At 37.3% G+C, this 21,863-nt stretch overlaps 1 protein-coding gene across 1 annotated transcript in view; it reads left to right on the forward strand.

Annotated features, from left to right (window-relative positions):
- NVL (nuclear VCP like) overlaps positions 1–21,863 on the forward strand; it is a 41,179-nt gene that overhangs the window by 16,941 nt on the left and 2,375 nt on the right. The window contains exons 16-21 of the mRNA XM_083828489.1: positions 298–360; positions 2,369–2,488; positions 5,791–5,890; positions 13,654–13,760; positions 17,022–17,098; positions 18,616–18,704. Coding sequence (XP_083684615.1) covers positions 298–360; positions 2,369–2,488; positions 5,791–5,890; positions 13,654–13,760; positions 17,022–17,098; positions 18,616–18,704 — 556 coding nt within the window. The remainder of the gene's footprint in view (positions 1–297; positions 361–2,368; positions 2,489–5,790; positions 5,891–13,653; positions 13,761–17,021; positions 17,099–18,615; positions 18,705–21,863) is intronic.

Consider the following 21,863-nt stretch of genomic DNA (forward strand, 5'->3'; position numbering starts at 1 on the left):
ATGTAGTTGAATTTCTTTTTAACTCTCATTAATCACTGAGAATTCTTCAGCTAGTATGTGATAAAAAAATAAATAAAATCCCACACTGCCTCATTAAAGAGAGAACACCTTGCTAAATCCTTCAACTTCTCCCACTCTTAACTGCATATAGCAATACTTTGTACTGTTTTCTGTGTTTTACACAGTTGACAACTATGCTCCTTCTCTCCTTTTTTATTTTAATAGCTCTGTGGACAGGACCAAAGAATACACGAAAAAATGCTTTTCTCTGTGTACATCTCTTTCTCTTTTTGACAGGCTGTGGCAAATGAGTCTGGACTGAACTTCATATCTGTGAAAGGTCCCGAACTGCTAAATATGGTACGCACTGATCATTGTGCTTTTGTTATTTATAGAATGCTTGTTGAAAACCTGGGGCAAACAAAATTCCTAATAATTACACAACTGATACTGGTGCAACAGAAGTTGTCTTGTTTACCCCACTGCTTAAAATTTTTAGTAGTGAAAATTTTCTCATGAAAGGGAAAAAGCTAACTGGGTAGTTTAAGTATATCTTGGTTTAAATTACCTGTCTAGTGAGATACTAGGCATACTTTACTAGGGTAAAGTAGGATTTCTAAATGATCAACTGCAGACGTCGTTGCTCTTATGTGGATCAGGAAAAAGAAAAAAAAAAGAGAACACTGAGAAGCGTTGGTGGTCTGTAACTGCAAATTAGCAGCTTTCAATAATCAACATTTTCAGTTTTCAAGTTTGGAAATGTGTTTGGTCAGTCACTTTAACTTCTTACTAGAAAACTGAAACCTTGGAGAGCAATTATTTTAGTTAATCAGAGTAACTTGTAAAGATTGTAAGTGTTAACAGATAAAAGTGCTGTAGTCTGAGTTTTTGAAGCACTGGGCTTAGAATTGTTTTAATGTATATTCAGTGTTTTCTAGAGTTAAGGGAATGTGTTGAACTGAACAAGATGCAGCTCATATCTCAGAAGACTATGACATTTACCTGCTTATCAGTGATAAGGAAACTAAAAATAAAATATTAGATTTGATTATTCTTTTCCCAAACTTTTTTGTGTACTTCAAATACTGATATCAGGCAGGAAATAGGACTGTTCATTAACTTTAATTAATCCTCTTTAATATCTTTATTGATGATTTGGATGAGGGAATTGAGTGCATCCTCATTAAATTTGCAAACGACACCAAGCTGGGGGGAAGTGCTGATCTGCCGGAGGGTAGGAAGGCCCTGCAGAGGGACCTGGACAGGTTGGGTCGATGGGCAGAGGCCAATGGGATGAGGTTCAACATGGCCAAGTGCTGGGTCCTGCACTTTGGCCACACCAACCCCATGCAGCGCTACAGGCTTGGGGCAGAGTGGCTGGAAAGCTGTGCAGAGGAAAAGGATCTGGGGGTGCTGACTGATGCTCGCCTCAACATGAGCCGGCAGTGTGCCCAGGTGGCCCAGAAGGCCAACGGCATCCTGGCTCGTGTCAGGGACAGTGCAGCCAGCAGGAGCAGGGAGGTGATCGTCCCCCTGTACTCGGCTCTGGTGAGGCCGCACCTCGAGTGCTGTGTTCAGCTTTGGGCCCCTCACTACAAGAAGGACATCGAGGCCCTGGAGCGTGCCCAGAGAAGGGCTACGAAGCTGGCGAAGGGCCTGGGAGGTTCAGGTTGGAAATTATGAGAAATTTCTTCTCAGGAGTAATCAGGCATTGGAACAGGTTGCCCAGGGAGGTGGTGGCATCACCTTCCCTGGGGGTGTTTAAGGAATGGTTGGACATGGTTTGATGGGTGACATTGGTGGTAGGGGGATGGTTAGACCAGATGATCCTGGAGGTCTTTTCCAGCCTTAATGACTCTGTGATTCTATAAGAGAAAATTTTGCAATTCTATAAATGAGATTGCAAAGTAAGATTCTTATAAGTTGTATTTCATATTTCAGTTCCTTATCTCCCAATTACCCCATCTTCAGGCAATTACTTAATGAACTTCAGATATTTATTGTGTTCAAATTGCTCACTGGTGTTTTTTAAACAGTTAAGAATAACAAGGTCCTTAGTGAAGATTATATTTGTTAATTCTCATCATCAAAACGATAGCAAGTCAGATTTATTCCCCAGAAAGTAGGAATTCTCTTAAAATCTGTGTATACTGGGAACTGTCAAAAGTGAGCTAATGACAACATTCGTGTTCACATGTAAATCCAGTACAATAAGGAAATAGATACAGTGGAGTTAAGTGAAGTAATTCAGTTAGCAGGTTGTCCTTCTCCCTTGGAAAGTATCTTAAATTGTGTTTAAAACTGTTTTTTTTCCTAGTAAAATCTTCATGTCTTACATTGTTTCACTGTGTTTTGTCATTTGTTTTAGTATGTTGGTGAAAGTGAACGTGCTGTACGTCAGGTATTCCAGCGTGCCAGGAATTCAGCCCCTTGTGTTATATTTTTTGATGAAGTTGATGCTTTGTGCCCTCGGAGATCTGACCGTGAAGTAAGTCTCAAAATTTTTCCATAAATAAATTCTTAGTTACAGTTTTTGTGGCATTGTGCTAGCAACAGAAATATTTTATAAAGCTTAATACTTCTGTTAGTATCTGTATGTATATATTAAAAAAAATACGTAGAGAATGTGGCTATTCACCACCTTGACTGTGTAAAGCCCCAGGAAAAGATGAAGGAGTGCAGTTTAATACCATGATTAATTTATGGCCAAATCCTGACACCTGTATGCAGCTGTAATGCTTACATGAAGTGTGTACTGGTTTGAACAATATGAACTGGGTCATGAAAATATTTGAGACAGGAGCTGGTCTGGAATGCATTAGACTTCAGAACCATTCCACCCATTAAATTTTCTGTCTTGATTTTTGCTTTGAAATAGTTATTACATACGTCTAGAATTAATTTCCACTTCTGGAAGCATTTCTAGTGCGAACTGTTAGTGTGTTAAATGGAAAGCTGCTTTTTCTGCAGAGGAAATGCGTCTGTTTTTATGATATTGTACTGGTACATGTAGGTTGATGGCTGAGAGAGAGATGCTTGTTTCAATATAAAAGCTGCATACAGTTCTGTTCAGATACTGACATCAACGACTTTAACAGAAGGACTGTATTTCAAATCTGTAGGAAAGAGAAAGTTTGATTAATCCTTTTAATCTATTTAAACTTTTTAAATCTGATTACTGTGTCCAGTACTAGGCACCACAGTAGGCATAGGTGATAGCCAAGGAGTGGAACAAGTGTGCTTTGGCTTTGCTGTGTTTCCTTTCTGTGGCAGCAGCAGGCAGCAACTAGTTGCGTGTACAGCTCACAGAATCACAGAGTGGCCGAGGTTGGAAGGGACCTCTGAAAATCATCTAGTCCAACCCCTCTGCTGATCAGGATCACCTAGAGCACATTGCGCAGGATGGCATCCAGGCAGGTTTTGAATATCTCCAGATAAGGAGACTCCACAACCTCTCTTGGCAACCTGTTCCTGTGCTCTCTCACCCTCACAGTAAAGAAGTGCCCTCTCATATTCAGCCAGAACTTTCTGTGTTTCAGTTTGTGCCCGGTGCCTCTCTTCCTGTTGCTGAGCACAACCGAAAAGAGACCGGCTCCATCCTTTTGACACCCTTCCCTCAGATATTTATACACATCGAGGAGGTCTCCCCTCAGTCTTCTCTTTTCCAGGCCAAACAGGCCGAGTTCTCTCAGCCTGTCCTCGTACGACAGGTGCTCCAGCCCTCTGATAATCTTTGTCGCCCTCCTCTGGACTCGCTCCGGTAGCCCCATGTCCCTCTTGTACTGGGGAGCCCAGAACTGGACACAGTACTCCAGGTGCGGCCTCACCAGGGTTGAATAGATGGGGAGGATCGCCTCCCTTGACCTGCTGGTAACACTCTTCCAAATGTACCTCAGGCTCTTCACAGTCTCCTTTAAACCGTTAAGAAAAGGTTCTTCACTGAGGGATGGTGGTCGGGCACTGGAACAGGTTACCCAGTGAAGTGGTCATGGCAGTAAGACTATTGGAGTTCAAGAAGTGTTTGGACAATGCTCACAGACGGATGGTTTGATTTTTGGGTGGTCCTGTGTGGAGCCAGGAGTTGGACTTGGTAATCCTTGTGGGTCCCTTCTCGCTTATGATATTCTATGATTCTATTGTCTGGGCAGGAGACTCCTGACGGTATTCTTCATGCTGTAATACCAGTAACAATCCTTGGGAATCGTAATTGAGATTCAGTATGTTTGGAGTTTCCACTGGCTTTTTGAAGCCTATGTTCATTTTCACCACATATTCTTCTTATCTGTAGGCAAATGTATATTTTCATATGTTTATAATAATAATGCAACATATATATAATATATGGTATATATTATATGCAACAGATATATTATACGCAACATATAACATTTATTTTTGTATGTTTAAAATAATAGCGCAACATTCTTCAAAATCATCAAGCAGTTTTGCTGTTTAATGAAAACTGTTGTTCCTTAGCACCTGTGTTTTTTCTCTCTGTCTCCCCAGATTTAGAATGAAATTCAGATTAATCTATTCAGTTTGGTTGTAGGATATCTGGGATTTTCGGTTATAGGCATCTTATAGAATCTCTAGGATCTTTGGTTATAGGCATGTGGGCTGGGGCATTCTCGAGCACAAATACAGGCTGGGCAGAAAATGGATTGAAAGCAGCCCTGATGAGAAGGACCTGGGGATGTTGATTGATGAGAAGCTCGACATGAGCTGGCAATGGGAGCTCGCAGCCCAGAAAGCCAACTGTATCCTGGGCTGCATCAAAAGAAGCGTGGCCAGCAGGCCATGGGAGGGGATTCTCCCCCTCTACTCAGCTCTCGTGAAACGAAACCCCACCTGGAATACAGTGTTCAGCTCTGGGGCCCCCAGCACAAGAAGGACATGGAAGTATTAGAAGGAGTCCAGGAGGGCCACAAAGATGATCAAGGAGCTGGAACATCTCTCCTACAAAGACAGGCTGGGAGAGTTGGAGCTGTTCAGCCTGGAGAAGAGGAGGCTACGGGAAGACCTTACAGCGGCCTTCCTGTACCCTAAAGGGAGCCTACAGGAAAGCTGGGGAGGGATTCTTTGTCAGGGAATTTAGTGATAACACATGGGGGAATGGCTTTAAATTAAAAAAGGGTAGATTTAGATTAGATATTAGGAAGAAATTCTTCACTCAGAGGGTGGTGAGGCACTGGCACAGGCTGCCCAGAGAAGCTGTGGATGCCCCATCCCTGGAAGTGTTCAAGGCCAGGTTGGATGGGGCTTTGAGCAACCTGGTCTAGTGGGGTTGGAATTAGATGATCTTTAAGGTTTCTTCTAACCCAAACCATTCTATGGCTCTATGATTTCATTACTACGGAGTTAACATTTGACTACGAGTCATTCCTTTCCAATGAGCTCAGTTGCAGAAACTGCTGTTTCAGAAGTTTAAATATTTATAGAACATCTTTTTTCCAAGCCTGAATATTGGGAACTTTTGGGCCTTTTTGTTGAGGTAGGTGGGAGAGTGATTAGTGTAGTTCTGTAGCTGTATTTAAGTGAGTTCTTCATTTTTAAGGGGGAAGAAAAGGTTTGCCCAGTGTAATATGTGTGGCAAGCATATAGTTAGCATAAATTTGGGGTAGAAAAAGCTGAGAGTATGAAAATAGAAATTCAAAATGCAATTATATTAAAGGTGCTTAAAAGTGTTTTTGAGTAGTATGTAAATGTGGGGAGCTAGTAAATCTGTTGTTTCTTTTATATGAAAATATTCACATTCTCACTTTTTTTTTTTTCAAATTTGTTCTTTTAAAGTCAGGAGCCAGTGTTCGAGTAGTTAACCAGTTACTCACAGAGATGGATGGTCTGGAGAATCGTCAGCAGGTTTTCATTATGGCTGCCACAAACAGGCCAGGTAAGCACCCAAAAACATACGGAAGAGAAACAACAAATGAAACATTATTAATTCTCTTGTCATGAAATCACGTGTTCTTACATGTTTAAATTCATTAATTAACCTTGTTCTGTACTTAAAATTACAATACTTCAAATTTGAACCTCTTCTTATCAATATATTTAGTCTGTTCTGCATTCTTGCAAATGACAGCATGAGATAAAGCAACATCTTTAAAACATGTCTTAATTAGAACCTGATACCACTTCTGTAAAATACTTAGAAAGACCTGTGACTTAATTGAACTTCGAAATATCTCTATGGAACATAAAAGATTGCTGGCTTCTCAATTTTTGGTAGCTTTTTTTGGTAGCTTTTGCATTTCCTGTAGCATCTTTAATTAATAAGCTAAACACAGAGATCTACTTCACAAACATCGTGTGTTTTACAGCCAACTTGGTACCTCTTTTTGTATTATGGAGAAGTCCCTTGTTTTATCCATAGCAAGAAATTTGTTTATTCCTGAATTGGAACTCCATCTAGATGCCAAGATTTATGAGCAAAGAAACATGTTGTTACTAAAAAAAAACATGCCTGAAGATGTTGCATTTCCTCAATTATTAACGTTGTTCTGAATATTGCAACTGAAATGAAATACATGGTTAATAGTCTATCGTAGTAAAAACGTACTGGTTGGAGGTAGCAGAATTTTGGAATGAGTATTTGTGTATTTGGTAAATTACCCGTAACAACAGGACAAAATTCATTGTTTCATATACCCATGTGTTACATAAGGACAAACCGTAGAATTCTGATAAAAAATACTTAGCAAGGAAAAATAGTAGCATAGCTACTTTGGATGTAAATTTGAAAATGAAGAAGTTAAAATGCTTGAAGTGCTTGGGTCCTATAGATTATGGAAAATTTGGTATGAAATCACTTAGAATAGACAGTTGTGCGGTGGTTTTGTATTTTCCAACAGTCAAAAATTCAAAGATTTTGAGGTAAATCTTTCTGTCTCAAATTCTTTGCATCATGGTAGACTATCAAGCTGTCTACACGGTGAAGTATGAACAGTAGATACTTAATCTGTCTTTGCCTATGGAAATTCTTTGATTTAGAGCAGTAAGTTTTCCTGGCATGAGCATGATGATTCTGAACTACCTAATCCCATGTTGAAAAAAGAATTAAGGTTGTGTAATATAGGAAATCTATATACAGATACTGTTGAAAGTACCAAGGGTGCTGGTAGTAGTGTCATCATGGTTCCTTAGAAAAGGGCTCTCTCACTAAATGAGTTATATTAGTGCAATCATTTGTATTAAGCAGGTTGATTTATTAGTTAGTTTCTTGAGGGCTTCATTAGAAGTAGGTATCTAATTGCTGATTACAGTCAACTTGTAATGATCTCTAACTGGTAACTTGGGCCGAGAATTCCAACCTCTGTAGTTGAGGAAGCATCCGACTTGACTTCCTGCAGTGCCATCTCAGGTGTACCACAAGTGTAAATGAGGCAAATACTTTCAGGGATGTCATGTGGCACTGCTCTGAGCTAATGACTCCTCTCATAGAGACACAATGTTCCTTCTGCATCCTACACCCACGTGGTCTGACTGTTCTGTTATCTGGGATAGACTAGTCTTTTATGACTGAAGGTCGTGAAGAACTGACAGATTTTGAAGCAGTTTAGTAGATTTATAAGGGCCAGTTCAGAGTGCATGCCATTCAGATGTTAATTGTAATATATAAAAACTTGTGTCGTAGGTTTGTACTAATTCTCAGCTTTGCTTGTGTAGATTTACACTAATTCTGTACATGCTTGTGGGTCTTATTTTCATGCATATATGAAGTATACATCTATGCAATTGTAAATCTGTGGCTTTATAAGCCTCACATGGGATGCAGTTTTGCCTTTGTATTGACATATATTACCCTTGTATATTGGTATGTATAATCTCTGGATTGTTTTTTTTTTTTAATTTTTAGTTAGAAGTTACTGTTGTCTTGTTCAGTCTTGTTCAGGCTTACTGTATTACAGTACTGGAATAGTTAAAATTACAAAATATTCCTGAGAAACGAAGGTTGAAATAAGGGAAAGCTGGAGATTCGTAAGGCATGAACTAAGCAGTGTATTACTAGCAAATGACCTTGATGTAAAAGTGAATATGAAGTAAAAATGCCTTGCATAAAGAAAATCCTAAGGCAAGAATAGCAAATATAATCATCAAATTGAAGGGAATAAATGTATCTGCAAAATTTGTAAATGGAAATGAATTACATAAAGGAGTTTGCCAATGTAATAAATCATTTATGAACAGCAAAGCTTGGGACACCCATCTTTTCCTAGAGGATGCAATTATTTATGTGTTTTGGATAGGATGGATCTCTCGCTTGAGAAGGATATCAGTTATGTATATGAGTAACACTTTGGATACGTTTAGACTACAGACTTCTGCTGTGATACCTGGATTTGTCAGTGTGAAGAAATCTAGCTTCCAATTGATGCAGCTTTTACCAGAACATTTTTTACTATAGTTGTGGTTAAACCATGGAAACTCATTTTTTACTTGTGTAGTTTATTTAACAGTTATTGGGCTTAGGAATAGGCAGTGTTCACCAAATGAAGTTTTGATAATATCATCTGTTCACTTAATAGGAGGACAATGCTGGTAGTAACAGTGAAGTCCATGCTCTTACTGCCCTAAGACCTAAATGTCCAAGCAGAGACCTGAAGGGGAACGATAGTTTACGTTGGCAAATGCAGTTAAATAACTCCTACAAACAATACAAGTTGTAGTGTTTGAAAAGCTTTTTCTTTGTAAGTCTGACATTTGTATGAAAGATTTTCTTGACATAGCTGGGTTGAATAGAAATGGTGGGTATTTGTACAGTAGAAATCTAAATAATTTGTCCCCAAAGAGCTTCCCGAATTCTCCCACTAGGTCCGTATTATGAAGTACGAGATACCATCCTTTTTTAATCCATGTTAATGTAATTTAATGGGGTACAAAACAGCTTTGCAATTTGCTTCTTCTCTAAAATGGTTGCTTGCATGGTAGCTTTTATACTTTATTGATGTAACTGTTCATAACAACAGTGTATGCTGTCAGCATTGTTTCAGAGACAGTGGTACCAAAAGATGAGTCTTACCTCACAGTAATATTGTTATAATGAATAATAGTAACAGGGTGGTAGTGGCTTAGCCAGTTTTAGCATCAACATATGTTCCTAGCACAGTTGTTCTAGTGAGGCGACTCCTGTGACAAGGAGTCCATTGCATAATGGCGGTGTTTTTTATGTCCCATGGCTCAAGACTGACCAAAGAAAAAACTGTGGTTTTTTGGTAGCTTTTAACGACCTGGACTGTCTGATTCCCATTTTGTCAAAAGGGCATGCACCACACATTGGTTCTTCTTGTTTATCATACACAGTTTGCAAGTGGTAGTTCTTATTCTGGGGTTGCTGAAATAAACCTTTAATCACTGCTTAAAAGAAGAATATTTGAATGTTTTTTGCACTTTCAAAGTGACTTTGAAAGTCCTTTGAAAATCTGTCTTGACTACTGTAAATTAGCAGGGATGTAGTATTATTCCCAACTCAATCTCTTTGCACCTAAATGCAGAACACTGTCAAACTTTGCCTGAGAGGATAAAATATTTAAAGACTTCAATGTCATTGAAAAGAGAGAGAGAAAGAGGCAGAAATGACATGTCCTGTTAGAAACTTTCTGGGTCAGAATAAGTGTATTATTTTTAGTCTACTTCCTTCCTCAAATCCGAGACTAAACACTTAGAAAAACATAAAGCACTACAGTTAAGTAAGGTCTGTAATTTCCCACAATTTTTTAGATACAAGTGTGAGTTGCAATACTGGATACTGCTGCTTTCTCCTCTTTTCTTACTTCTTCAGGCCTTGAATGTTTATAGACTCTTTAGAGAAATGCTGGCCAAGGCATCAGCAGTGGTTACCATGGAATCCAATGAACTGTATTTAACCTGAGAAAACACGAGTAATCAGTGAAGCACCACAAACTGATACTGATTTAAGCTCAGTGTAATTGCAGTGATGTCTTCAGTTATATTCATGGTCTTTTCTCTAGCTTTTTTCAAATTAATTCTTGTAAAATCCCCCTTCTGCTGTTATCTTAAAACATGGTCCCAGTTTCAGCGAGTTCTGTTTCGTTTAGCAGATTTGTTAGTTTTGTAGAGCTGTTCATCTGAACCACAGAAGCATAATAAAATATTAGTCTTTCCTTGCTATGACAATAGTTTTGATTTTTTTTGTTGTTTTGTTTATACTTGTTCATAAATGTTACTGAGTTAAAGGCAATATAAGATCTAAAAAACTACTTAATATGTGATACAGGGAACAGTTTCTTTTATGATAGTTTTAATTCACACAAATTATGTTGTATATCTTCTACAGGCTTTGGTAACGTAGACCAAAGATGCTGGGAACATCTTTGTGGAGTTTCTGAAACCCTTTTAGAGTTTCTGAGCTTACATTCCAGAACATTATGAATGTGAGGACCTAGATCTTGTATACTTTGAATATAATTTAAAATGCTGTAGTGAATATAGGAGAAGTTTGGTGGACTCAACACAGTAGTCTTTTTTGCTGCGATGTGAAAAAATTTCTTTAACTTTGTTGACTTGTGTATAATTAAGATAAAGCATGAATTATCAACTGGAAATGAGTGTGAGATTAATAGATTTTATTATAGGACAACATAATGTCACATTATAGGCCTCCATGCAAAGTAATATTCAATAGAGTTTAATGAAGAAGATGTTTTGCAGTAGTTTGGAGAGCAATGTAGTAATCTGAAATACTACATGATTTTCTGGAGGTTAGTGCCTGTTCTAACCTGCAAAAACAAAGCAAAGGATGGATGTACTCTAAATGTCTTCTCATGCCACTTTGCCAACTTATATGCAAAAAGGATACTACTGTCTTCCAGTGGCATAGTCAACATCATTGACTGCATCAGGAAACCAAGACAGAAAGTTACTAACTAAACATTTCTCTTAATAAAAATGCAGCAGTTGTTTCTCCCTGAGACAGCTGCTTGGAAAAGAAGTATTGTGTGCCATCGATTTTCCATGATTTCCTTTCAGACTTGAAAGATAGTATTTTTCACTTTTCAACTTGGAAGATGATAATATGCTTTGAAACAGGTATCTAAAATAATTATCTTAATTTAATTAAAACATTAAATCTAAAGTTGAGTCTATGCTGTCTCGATAAGTTTCCAGATATTAAATATGGAGAGAACATTATAATTTATCAGGATGGAACGCTATGAAATTCCTAAAAAGGCAGCATTACTTATTTGTTTAAACAAATATGAAGTGCATCTAATGAGTGAGTTTGACCAAAGAGGAAGAAGGAATGTCTGTGTTATATGGTTTTAATTTTTCAAGTTTTGCAGAGAACTTCAGTCCCAGAAGCTTGAGGAAAGGCTCAGGTCTGAACCCACAGAGTGATGTGAATTTACTCATAAGAAAATGGAAAGTGTAGATCTCTGTTTTGAATTGGAGGATGGACTTCACTGTGTAAACCTCCATTACTGCGGCTTATTGAGTTAGTGTGAGTTGTAGCTCTCTGAATGCAGGCCATGTTTACATACAGATGGATGAATGTATCTTTAGACTGGATCACTAACTTAAAATTGTTGGACAAATAGAGTGGCAAGTGCTATTTTCTCAGCATGTAAAATGGAAATGATATTTTCCATATTAACATCACTAAGAGCTTTTGAATGGATCATTGAAGTGCATGGTGTTGTAATACAGTCCCTATTGAGAGTATTTGTTTTGATGGTTGTAATTGATCTGTTGTGCAAATTCTGTAATCTCATTTTAATGTGTGGCAAAACTTCCTTCCACAGAGATACAGAAACAGGAAAGTGCATTTGTATTGAAAGCAAGATAACATAACAAATATAGCACTGGGCACAGTAGTACAGGAAAGATGTTCTTGTCTGGGCGTGCCATGGCAGGGATTGTGTTTAACGCACGTTTCATCCGTCTGGATTAAATTAATATATCATCTTAGAGGGTTTTCTTTGTTACTTTCCACCATTCTTGTCACGTTCTCAATAGCTGTTTTTGCCTACATAGATGTCTCTGGTCATGACTGCTGTATCTTGGGGGAAAAAAAAAAAAGTTTTTTGCCCAAGAAAAAGGTAGTAGAGCAATTTTTAATGTATGCATTCGTTCTGTGTGTTGCCCTTTAAGCACAGGTATCGGTATAATTTGGACAAAATTCTGTACATATTTAAAAAGGGAAGAAAGATCACATTGTGGTAGGGTCAGATAGCTGGAATCCCAATAGATTTAAGCAAATGTTTTTCTTTTCAGTTTAAAAAAAAAAAAAAGGACAACTGTGCTTCCGTGTGCATTGTTTTGGTTTTGTTTGCTTTTAAACATCCCTACAACGAGGATCAACAACTTAACCTTTACCAGTTCTTCTGCATTAATATACATAAAAGCATGTGGTTTGTTTATTAGCCACATTTTGTCTAGAGGATCTAATTCTGAGGGTGTTAACAGCTTCGAGTCCTTGTAGTTTCTACCTTAACACTTAGGTATAACTTTCAACCTTTACTTTTGGATAAGGTTTTTGCAATAGCCACTGCCCAAGATATCTGTAGGCCTTACAAACATCAAATATGTATGTACATATGTATATTTTTACATATGTAAAAAATACAATTTTCTTTGTCTTCTGTGGGTGCTTCTGTGATTTCGCTGTTCATGTTACTGTAGTGTGTAGGATGTGGATTTTTAGAATCCCTTAGTGAAACAGATTAGGTTATACTATCGTAATTTTTGTAGATCGGGAAATAGGGCATCAAGAAGTTTAGTCATTTAGAAGCATTGTCCAGGCAGTTTGTGTTAAAACACGGACAGGAATGACAGCAATTTAGGTCATTCCCGTGTTACATGCCCTATTTGTATCTCTTGTACCAGTAGTCCTTAGTATTTATATCCTTGTCTGCTGTTCATGGAAGTACTATATTGAAGCCTGTGGTGCTAAAAGGCTGCTTGAGATTTCTATTATGTTTGAGTTTTGAATGGTTTTTAGAGAACATTTGTGATGACTTCGGTTTCTTACTTCTTTGGATGTAATAAAATCTGGGGTCTGTCGCATTTCCTGGGGAACAAATTCTGTACTTCGCAGCTCTATTTTGTGTTTTCATGGTTGCAGCTCTATTTTGTGTTTTCATGGTTATTCTGTATTACTATGTCGAAAATTAATATGTTGTAGAAATGCAAATGATAAGTAAAATTAAGTTTACATGGGGGGGTGCTTATGATCGGCCCTGTGTACTTCTGAATCTTAGTTTATCATGGTGGCCTTCAAGCAGATTTGCAGGGGTTAATATGGGTAGAGCTCTTTCCAACTCAACAAACTGGAAAGCATTTTTTTTCATTGTTACACATTACCATGGAATTCCTCACTTGACTGTGCTAGGTATGATAGAAAAAAACGTTCTACTACTGTATTTGCAGAGACTTGTCTTCATTTGTGACTAGGTGAAACTAGTATTTATGAGCCGTATTTGACCAGATGTGGCTTACCTGTACTGGGTAATAAAGGCTCCTACCAGGCAGAGATGAAACTATTTCGGTCAGCTATTTTAATGCTCAGAGCTGCACATTGCACCAATGCTGTTTTGAAGCTCTGTACAAGTATGCATATATTACTTCTCATGTGTACACTTTCCTAAATGTATATATAATTTCTGGATAATTGTGTCGTTTTCTCCCTTCCCCAAGATATAATTGACCCAGCTATCCTGCGTCCTGGTAGACTGGATAAAACACTCTATGTGGGTTTGCCACCGCCTGAAGATCGACTTGCTATTCTAAAGACAATCACCAAAGTGAGTATTTGGAAACAAATCATTATCTTGAACCTTAGTGGAATGATTTAATACAAATGAAGGTTCACAGAAGAATTGCAGTATTCTGTCTCATGAAATGTTTTTTAATATAACATAAAAGTAATAAAAATAAACCATCAGCCACATCTGCTGGTAAATTTGCTCTGAGACTGCAAAGGGTTGATAAATCTTGAGTATGGCAACCTGTTAAGCATAGAAACTGCTGCCTTTATAGTCACAATTTGAAGAGATTTAATTAAAAGATTCCTATCTGTGTGAGTAATGGGCCTAGAAGTGTTTTGTAAGCTTTTTGAGAGGGGGAGGGGGTTTCCACACACTCAGTAATATGATTCACTAGCTCCAGCTGTATTTGCTCAACACTTAATTGTGACACTTGATAATTCCCTTTAGGACTAATGGGAAGCTTGTGATAGAGGTTGTTTATTTTGTTTTTAAAGGTAACTTGAAGCATTTTTTAAAATTTGGGCTTGTATGATTGTCCTGACTTAAAATAAACAACCTCCTTCTTCTGGAAGAAGTGGGTGGTAATGGTCAGTCATTAGACTTTATAAAAAGAGTGGAAGGATTCTCTGATTCTCTGATTACAAGAGTCTACTCTTGTCTACACCTACTCTCTTCTCTCTCTTTTTTTTTTTTAACATACAGTCGTTAAGTCTCACTCTCCCTATTTTTTGCTGGAGAATCTTTGCAGCTATGTAACTGTCTCAAGTTAGTATACCACTAACTTTAATTAGTGGTGTAGGAAAATAATGCAGCAAAGCTTGGTGCAAGACTGTATGGAAGGAGAAAGTGGTATTAAACAAAATAGATTTTTGGGACTCTCATACATACCACTTGTTCACACCCTCACAGCCCCATGTAGTCACCAAGATGCATGCATCCAAGTGGTAGGGACAGAATCACTTGTGCGCAGCATCGATGATGAGTAATTTTGGGTGTTGTGACCTTGCTTCATCTCTTGGCTTCCTCTTGACTGGCAAAATGGCAAACTGTTAGAGAAAAATGTTTTCTAGGTTCCCTTTAAGAATCAAAAATTCAGAATCTTGCTTACTTCAGCAGAAATAGATCTTGGGCGAGGTTGCTGCAAATTGTCTTTGTTCCCTCCTTCTGGATATTTTTAAGGATGTAGTCTGTCTTCCTGTTGGGATAACACCAAGAGGAGTGGCATGTGTGATGTGGTAACATTGTCATCATCCTGTTATCAGAGCACAGGTCTTCTGCTGACAAATCATCTCTGCTTGGGCCTTATCTGATTATGAGCCTCCTTGTTGTGATATAAGCAACACACATTGCTCAGTGTTTAGGAGCTTGATTCCTGTGGATCCTGTCTTTAGGTATTAATGTGTGTTATTTTTGGAATGCCAGACACTTCCATGCATATTTAATTCATACTAGTGTTAATATTTTGGCTACACATCTTTATAGTGAGTGAGGTATTCAGTTTTTATTTGGTTCTTTTTCTCAGCTCTTAATTTAGGCAACATGAAGATGATCAGAGGGCTGGAGTACCTCCCCTACGAAGACAGGTTGAGAAAGTTGGGGTTATTTGGCCTAGAGAAGAGAAAGTTCCTGGGAGACCTTAAAGCAGCCCTCTAATACTTAAAGGGGGCCTACAGGAAAGCTGGGAAGGGACTCCTTATCAGTGAGTGTAGTGATAGGACAAGGGGTAACAGTTTTAAGCTGAAAGAGGGGTAGATTTAGATAAGATATAAGGAAGAAATGCAATGGGATGCTAGGAAAACAGCATAGATGAGATGTAGACTGAAGTATTGTAGTGAAAGAGTTTTGTTTCAGTTAACTTGTACAAATTGGTCATTTTTGAATTGCATATTAATTATGCAAGAGAAGCATGTCTTCACATGTTAAGTTACTAGCGTACTTACATTCCTGCAAGCTGTATCAGCTTCTCTGGTGCTCGTACCCAGAGCAGGCGGATCATTCCACTCATAAAATGCCCAACATATGTTTCTACTCAAAATAGTTGATAAAATGTTTCTTTTTTAGCAGAGGTGTTTCATTGCCTTGCAGTCTTTCACAACAAATATTAAAATACCCTGTATGAAATTGTATGGAGTCTCCTTGTGTCCATGTTAGAGTCTCTTCTCCTTTCAAGGTGTTTCAAAATCAGGCTGTTCCTTTCTGTCTGTTTCTTCCCTTCCAAACTGGTGTTCTGCTCAAGGTTCGTTCAGTATTGCTCCCTTACTCTGCCTAGGCCACCCTCCTCGATTATTCTACTGTCAGTTCAAGGGTTTTAACTTGCCAGTTACTATACTTTTTATTTCTTTCCTGAAGGTATTACAGGTATGTAGTATTTTAGTTCACCTGGAGAAGTCAGAAAAGGAATATACGAATTTGTGCATTTCTGTCAAACAAGTTAAGTTTCATGGCAGAAGTATATTAATCGTTATCAAAAAGTGTCTTTTCATACCTAAACTCAGGTATTGTTTGATACTAGAGACATCTTGAATCTCTGTACTACCATGATACTTACTACTTTACTGTTGTCTAAGGGCGACAACATAGGGAGATCTCCTTGCATACAGCATTCGAAATAATTATGTTGGCTAGTTTCAATTATAATTCATAATGTTGCTGAATATTTTTGTTGCTGGAGATGCAAAAATAATTACTTCTGGGGTCTTCGTGGGGAAATCGGTAGTAATATGTACAAGTAGTGTCAAAAAGTGTGTAGTTCGTAAAAACTAATGAAATCCGGAATGAAAAGCTTCTAGGTTTGAAAAAGGTATGTTTATCTAGATAGAACATAAAAGATATACAATTAATTAAGTCTTAAAGGTGTTGAGGCAAGACTAAACCTCCATGAGCTATTTGATTTCAATATGTAATAAAACCAGAGGAAGTTTAGCTAAACAATGCTGTTGATGTAACTAGTTACATAAGCGTGTCTGTGTATGGAAGTGTCAGCGCTACTATGCTGTGACAAGCTGGCCATCATTTTGTTAGAGGAAATATAACCTGTAGGTGGGAAGTTGAAATTTAGCATCACTTATTTCATGATTAAATACTTTTGAGCCTGATCATCCTTCTTGCCAGTTTGAGATTAAAAATAATGCTTACATGTGTGGATAATTCAGGGAACTTGTCAGACCCCTTCATCCAGATTTGATGAAATCGATCACTTTGCAGATGGCATGTGTAAAAACAAATTTAAAAAACAAAACAAACAATCAAAAAACCATAATATTTTATCTTCTCTTTTCATCATCTCAATTTATTTAGGACGGCACCCGGCCTCCACTAGATATGGATGTAAACCTTGAAGAAATTGCTTACAGTCAACATTGTGATTGTTATACGTGAGTAGTTTCTAGTTTTGACTTTAATATTGATGTGCAGTGACGCATGATAATTCATCAAGAGGATCTTGTAACTTTGAGGGTTTATAAGTCTTTTCTCTTAAACTATTTTTCATGCTTTAACTTGTGCTTTTTTCCAAGAGCTCAGTAGTAATATATGGACACTAAAAACTTTGTCATCTGGAATAGCCCTTTTCATCTTGCAAATACAGATCAGTAGAGGCTGCTTTTTCATCTTAGCTTTGCTTGTCTTATTTTATAATGCTTGCATAATCTGAGGATAAAAGAGCCCTCTTTAACTTGTTGATCCATGTACAATGACGATGAAAGCAAATAGGTTAAACGACCAGAACTAACTTGCTCTCTCACACAGCTGAAAGCAATGTGTTTGACACAGTAATAATGAGGGCCTATTCCAACTTGTGCTTTGTGAATACCAAGGTATGTTTTTTTTAGGAAAGCTTGTTAGCCATCTCTGCCAGAGTAACTTGCAAAGTAAGCGTTCTACAGTACTTCAGAAAGTTTTAATCTGTTAAATGATTTATTAATAGTTAATGATTTTCTGGAGGTCACAAAAGGTTTGACATGCGGCTTGTCACATATTGCTTTTTATTTTTCGAAATGGAGGCTACTATTAGTAATGATTTTTCAGTTTGTCCATGTTTAGATCTAGGAAAGAGGAGTGTTTGTTCTCTCCTCATCCTCGAGCAGGGGTGTGGGAACTGTTTAAATACAGTAGTATTCCTAGCATCACCAATGAAGCACAGAAAGTGAACTGTGAACATTTTTCTTTGGTTCATCGACTTGCACCAGTCTGAAGGCTCATGAAAAGTTTAACAGCTGGAAACTGCAAACAAATATTTCAAAAGGCTGATCTGACCAGATTTTGTGAATGCCGTTATTTTAGGAACATGTTGGTTTATCTATGGATCCAGCTTTTGGCGACTGTCTCTCTTGTAATAATGGGTGATGCCATTTGAATCTTTCATAAGACTAATACCAAAACAATCTACTGTGTTTTCACCAAGTGGCACAATATTGATCAACCCCTTGGCATTTTTGATGACACTGGTTGGGTTTTGCCTCTTCCCTTGCTTCTCATTTGCTTGATCTTAATCTGAGGCTAAAACCTGGAGGACTTAACTCCTTCCTAAGGTACACAATAGGTTTGCTGTGCTCTCTCTGTTGGGTAGATAGAAGAATGCAGCTGTGTATAGGAAAGAAAAGGGAAATGTAGCCCGTTGATGCATTTAGATCTGCACCTAAATGATTTTAGATATCTAACTTAAGTCTGTAAGGTATTATAGGTTTTAAAATGGAACTGTTGTGACTACTTGATTTTTCATATTTTTTAATGTAATAATTTATGCTGTGGATTTTTGAGGAGGTTTTTATAATTTCCCTTGCCTTTTGCCAGTCTCTTACAATTATTTGTAGTGTCTTGCCTACCTATATGCTATTACCAAAAAGACGAGATAAATTTATCCTAAAATAAGTTGTTCTGTTTTTATCTGTAGAGGTGCAGACCTTTCTGCTTTAGTACGTGAGGCTTCCATTTGCGCATTGAGACAGGAAATGGCCCTGTGGGATAGTAAAAGCAAGAAAGGTAAGAAAGCTTTACAAAAATCTTAACTGAACAGTAAGAAGATAATGGAGTATAAAGTGTTTAATGTAATGTAACAACTAGCACAGAGGCATGCGTGCTGTGCGTAAGTGATTGATGACTTCCGATCCAAACAAAAAACAAGTCATATTTGTTTCCAGAAAATGTTAAGTACCTTTGAAGTAGATGAAGAGCAGAGTAACAGGGAAAAAAAAGTTAAGCTGGAGGTTTAGCATAAATTGTTTTACTGAAAAAAATTAACCTTGTAACCTTAAAGAAAAGTCAATGTTAAATAGTAGCGCAAAATGATAATTCTTATGCTAAACTGAATTATGTCTTTGCCTAATTTTCACATAATTATTAAAGACTACTTATACTGACCTGTTGGCATATTTGTGTACAGCTGTTACTGTAAACACACTTATCACATACCTTTGGAACACAATTGTGTTGTGTAATTGAATACACGTATCTAGTTGTAATGTCGCTAGGAAAAGCTGAGAGCAATTTTTGATCTTAGGTGTTTAGCTTATCAGTGGCTCTTGCCAGAACTTTAGCAGGGAGTTGTAAGTTGTTTCAAGTACTATTTATTTCTGCCCGTTCCATATCTCTCAGCACTTCTAAGTTGCTTTTTCCCGTTTTTCTTTCTTTTTTTTTTGTGCACACAGATAGGAGAACGTAGTTGGAAACTGGAGCCCTTTATATAATGTGTGCATCTTTTTTTTTCCAGAACGTTCTTTCATTTTTTTTACTTAAAAGTCAAAATGTAAAGCTAAGATGGAATTGAGACTTGTCAGCTGGCCTTGGAAAATGTTCGATTTTCATTACTTTTCTGATTTTTGAGAACCACACTGGATTTTTAATAGTTTTGAGTCATTCCTTTTGATCTAATGTGTACTGTCTTACTTGTTTTTAACAACAGTAGGTAAGCAGAGCAGAATATACGTATTTCTTCTTATAAAGGAGCTAGCATTTTAATTTGGGGGGGGGGGGATGGGACTGGTTGCCCACTTTGCTTGCTGTAGATGGAATAAAAAGCTCTTGGTTTTAGATAGGAAAAAATCAGAAATTTGTTTGATTTTTATAATTATTCTGAGTGTAGGAGGTTTGATTCAAAAATGTCACTCGCTTGAATTCAGCCTTTAAATTTAGGATTGTAGCCTGACCTACATTATATGTATATATATTATACATATGTATATATATTATATATGTATATGTAATATATAATTATATGGATCTGTTGGCAGACAGCAAGTCCATAAATTGTGCACAGATTGATCTGCATGTTTGTAGTGGCTGTTTGTTTGGGATGTTGTTGTTTCCTGTATTCTAAGATGTCAGCCCTGGCTGGTATGAAAGCGCTTAAGGTAGTTTGATTTGAAATCCTGTTCATTTATATCTTCAGAAGAGTAGTGGGCATACACAGACTGGATAGTTTCTTCTGCCCGTGTTACCACAGGACTCACGCAACTGATTCCCCTCCCACACGATGTAATGTGGCTGTAGATGAGTGCTACGTGTCCCTTGTCGTTCAGTTCCTTACAAACACTTTGCTGAGATCAGGGCTGATTCTTTCAATTCTGCAGAAACCTCTGTTGCAACCTCTTTATTTCCTTGTGCCTGAGTTCCCCCCCAGTCCCACCGTTCCGGTGTCCCTCCCCCCACTGCACCCCCTCTCAAAAAGCAAGATCTGATCTTTGTTTGATTCTTCTGAATTAAAAGAAGGGAAGCAGGTATCTTCCACTCATGTAGGTCAAAAAGTCTAACTTGGAATTTCTAAGTATGTAGACTTATTTTAAAAAGACTGCACCTGCTGATATACTTTGATATTAACGCATCATTGAAGAGATGATAAATTGTCTTAAAAAATAAGACATTCATACTTAGTTATCCAGACTAAATAGTTTTGTCTTCAGAAATCAAGGCAAATAATGCAAGCAGCAAAGGTGTAGGTTACTGACAGCCAACTTCACGTTAGCAAGCATTGTGCCTAATTTTATAACACAATACGCATGAAGCAGCCTAACCTACTTTTGTTCAGAGGTAAACTATTTTACCTAGCAGTAGGTAAAAGCATACTTACACCTAGCCATAGCTAATACGCTTAAATTTGTATCATACCGTTTCACCATGGCTGTTTCTGATAGTAATGTCCTAATTGTCTTCATAGCTGACTAATGCTGTTTCCTCCTCCCCTTTCCCCCCTCCCTGTAGCTGAGACTATATTACATTTCATAATTTGATTTAAAAGAAACTTAAAAACAAAAGTGAAAGCAATATGAAATTCTCATAGCTTTCTTTTAATATTTAATGGACTTTTGATGAGTCATTGTTAAAGCCATTCGGCTTCTGTGAAAGACCCAAGATGAGGTTTTTCTTACTAATAGTAGGTGTTGCCTTGGGCAAATAAATTAAAATACTTACATTCAAGCTTTAAATGCACACGTTTGTTCTTACTGGTACAACTTTATATGGTAGTGGGAACCTTGAATAAAAGCTTCAGAGAACTGAGATAAAATGCAGCAAGGTTGTATATTTAGTTCAATGAACTTTATCAGCATCTTAAACAAATCATCTTTAGTGACCTTTATCTGCTGTGTAGTCTTTTTGCTACTCAGAAGAACTTAGAATAAAATTTTTCTTACCTCATATATCAACTATATTAACAAATATAATTGATATACTGAATATAATGGATTCTTAAGAATTTTTTCATATCTGCACATCCTGTTCACATTACAAAGCTGTTCATAAAGGTAGTGACAGTACATACCCATGAAAGCTAAAAGTGTCTTAATTGAATGCATAAAAAAATGCACCAAATTGACATTTTTATTTACTTCTAGCATATGTGATACATGAGCTTTAGCATTGTAGTAAATCTGTATAGTGGTATCTTGGGATTCTTAAGTCTAGACTAACGTCTCACTTGTAAGAGCAGAGGGATCCATGATTTAAGGTTATGCTTACCTGTTAGCAGACCAAAACGAACATCAATAGCTGCATTAGAATCAAAAAAGGGATTTACAAAAACTTACTTAGAGGCAACTGAAAAAAAAACAAAAAACAGCTTACAGTTCTGTGTGACGTCAAACAAGACAATGATATGAAGTGTATTATTTAGGAATTAAGTATCCTGTGGCAGAATTGGGATTATAA

This window comes from Anser anser, assembly GCF_964211835.1.
Source record: "Anser anser genome assembly, chromosome: 3".
Taxonomy (NCBI): domain Eukaryota; kingdom Metazoa; phylum Chordata; class Aves; order Anseriformes; family Anatidae; genus Anser; species Anser anser.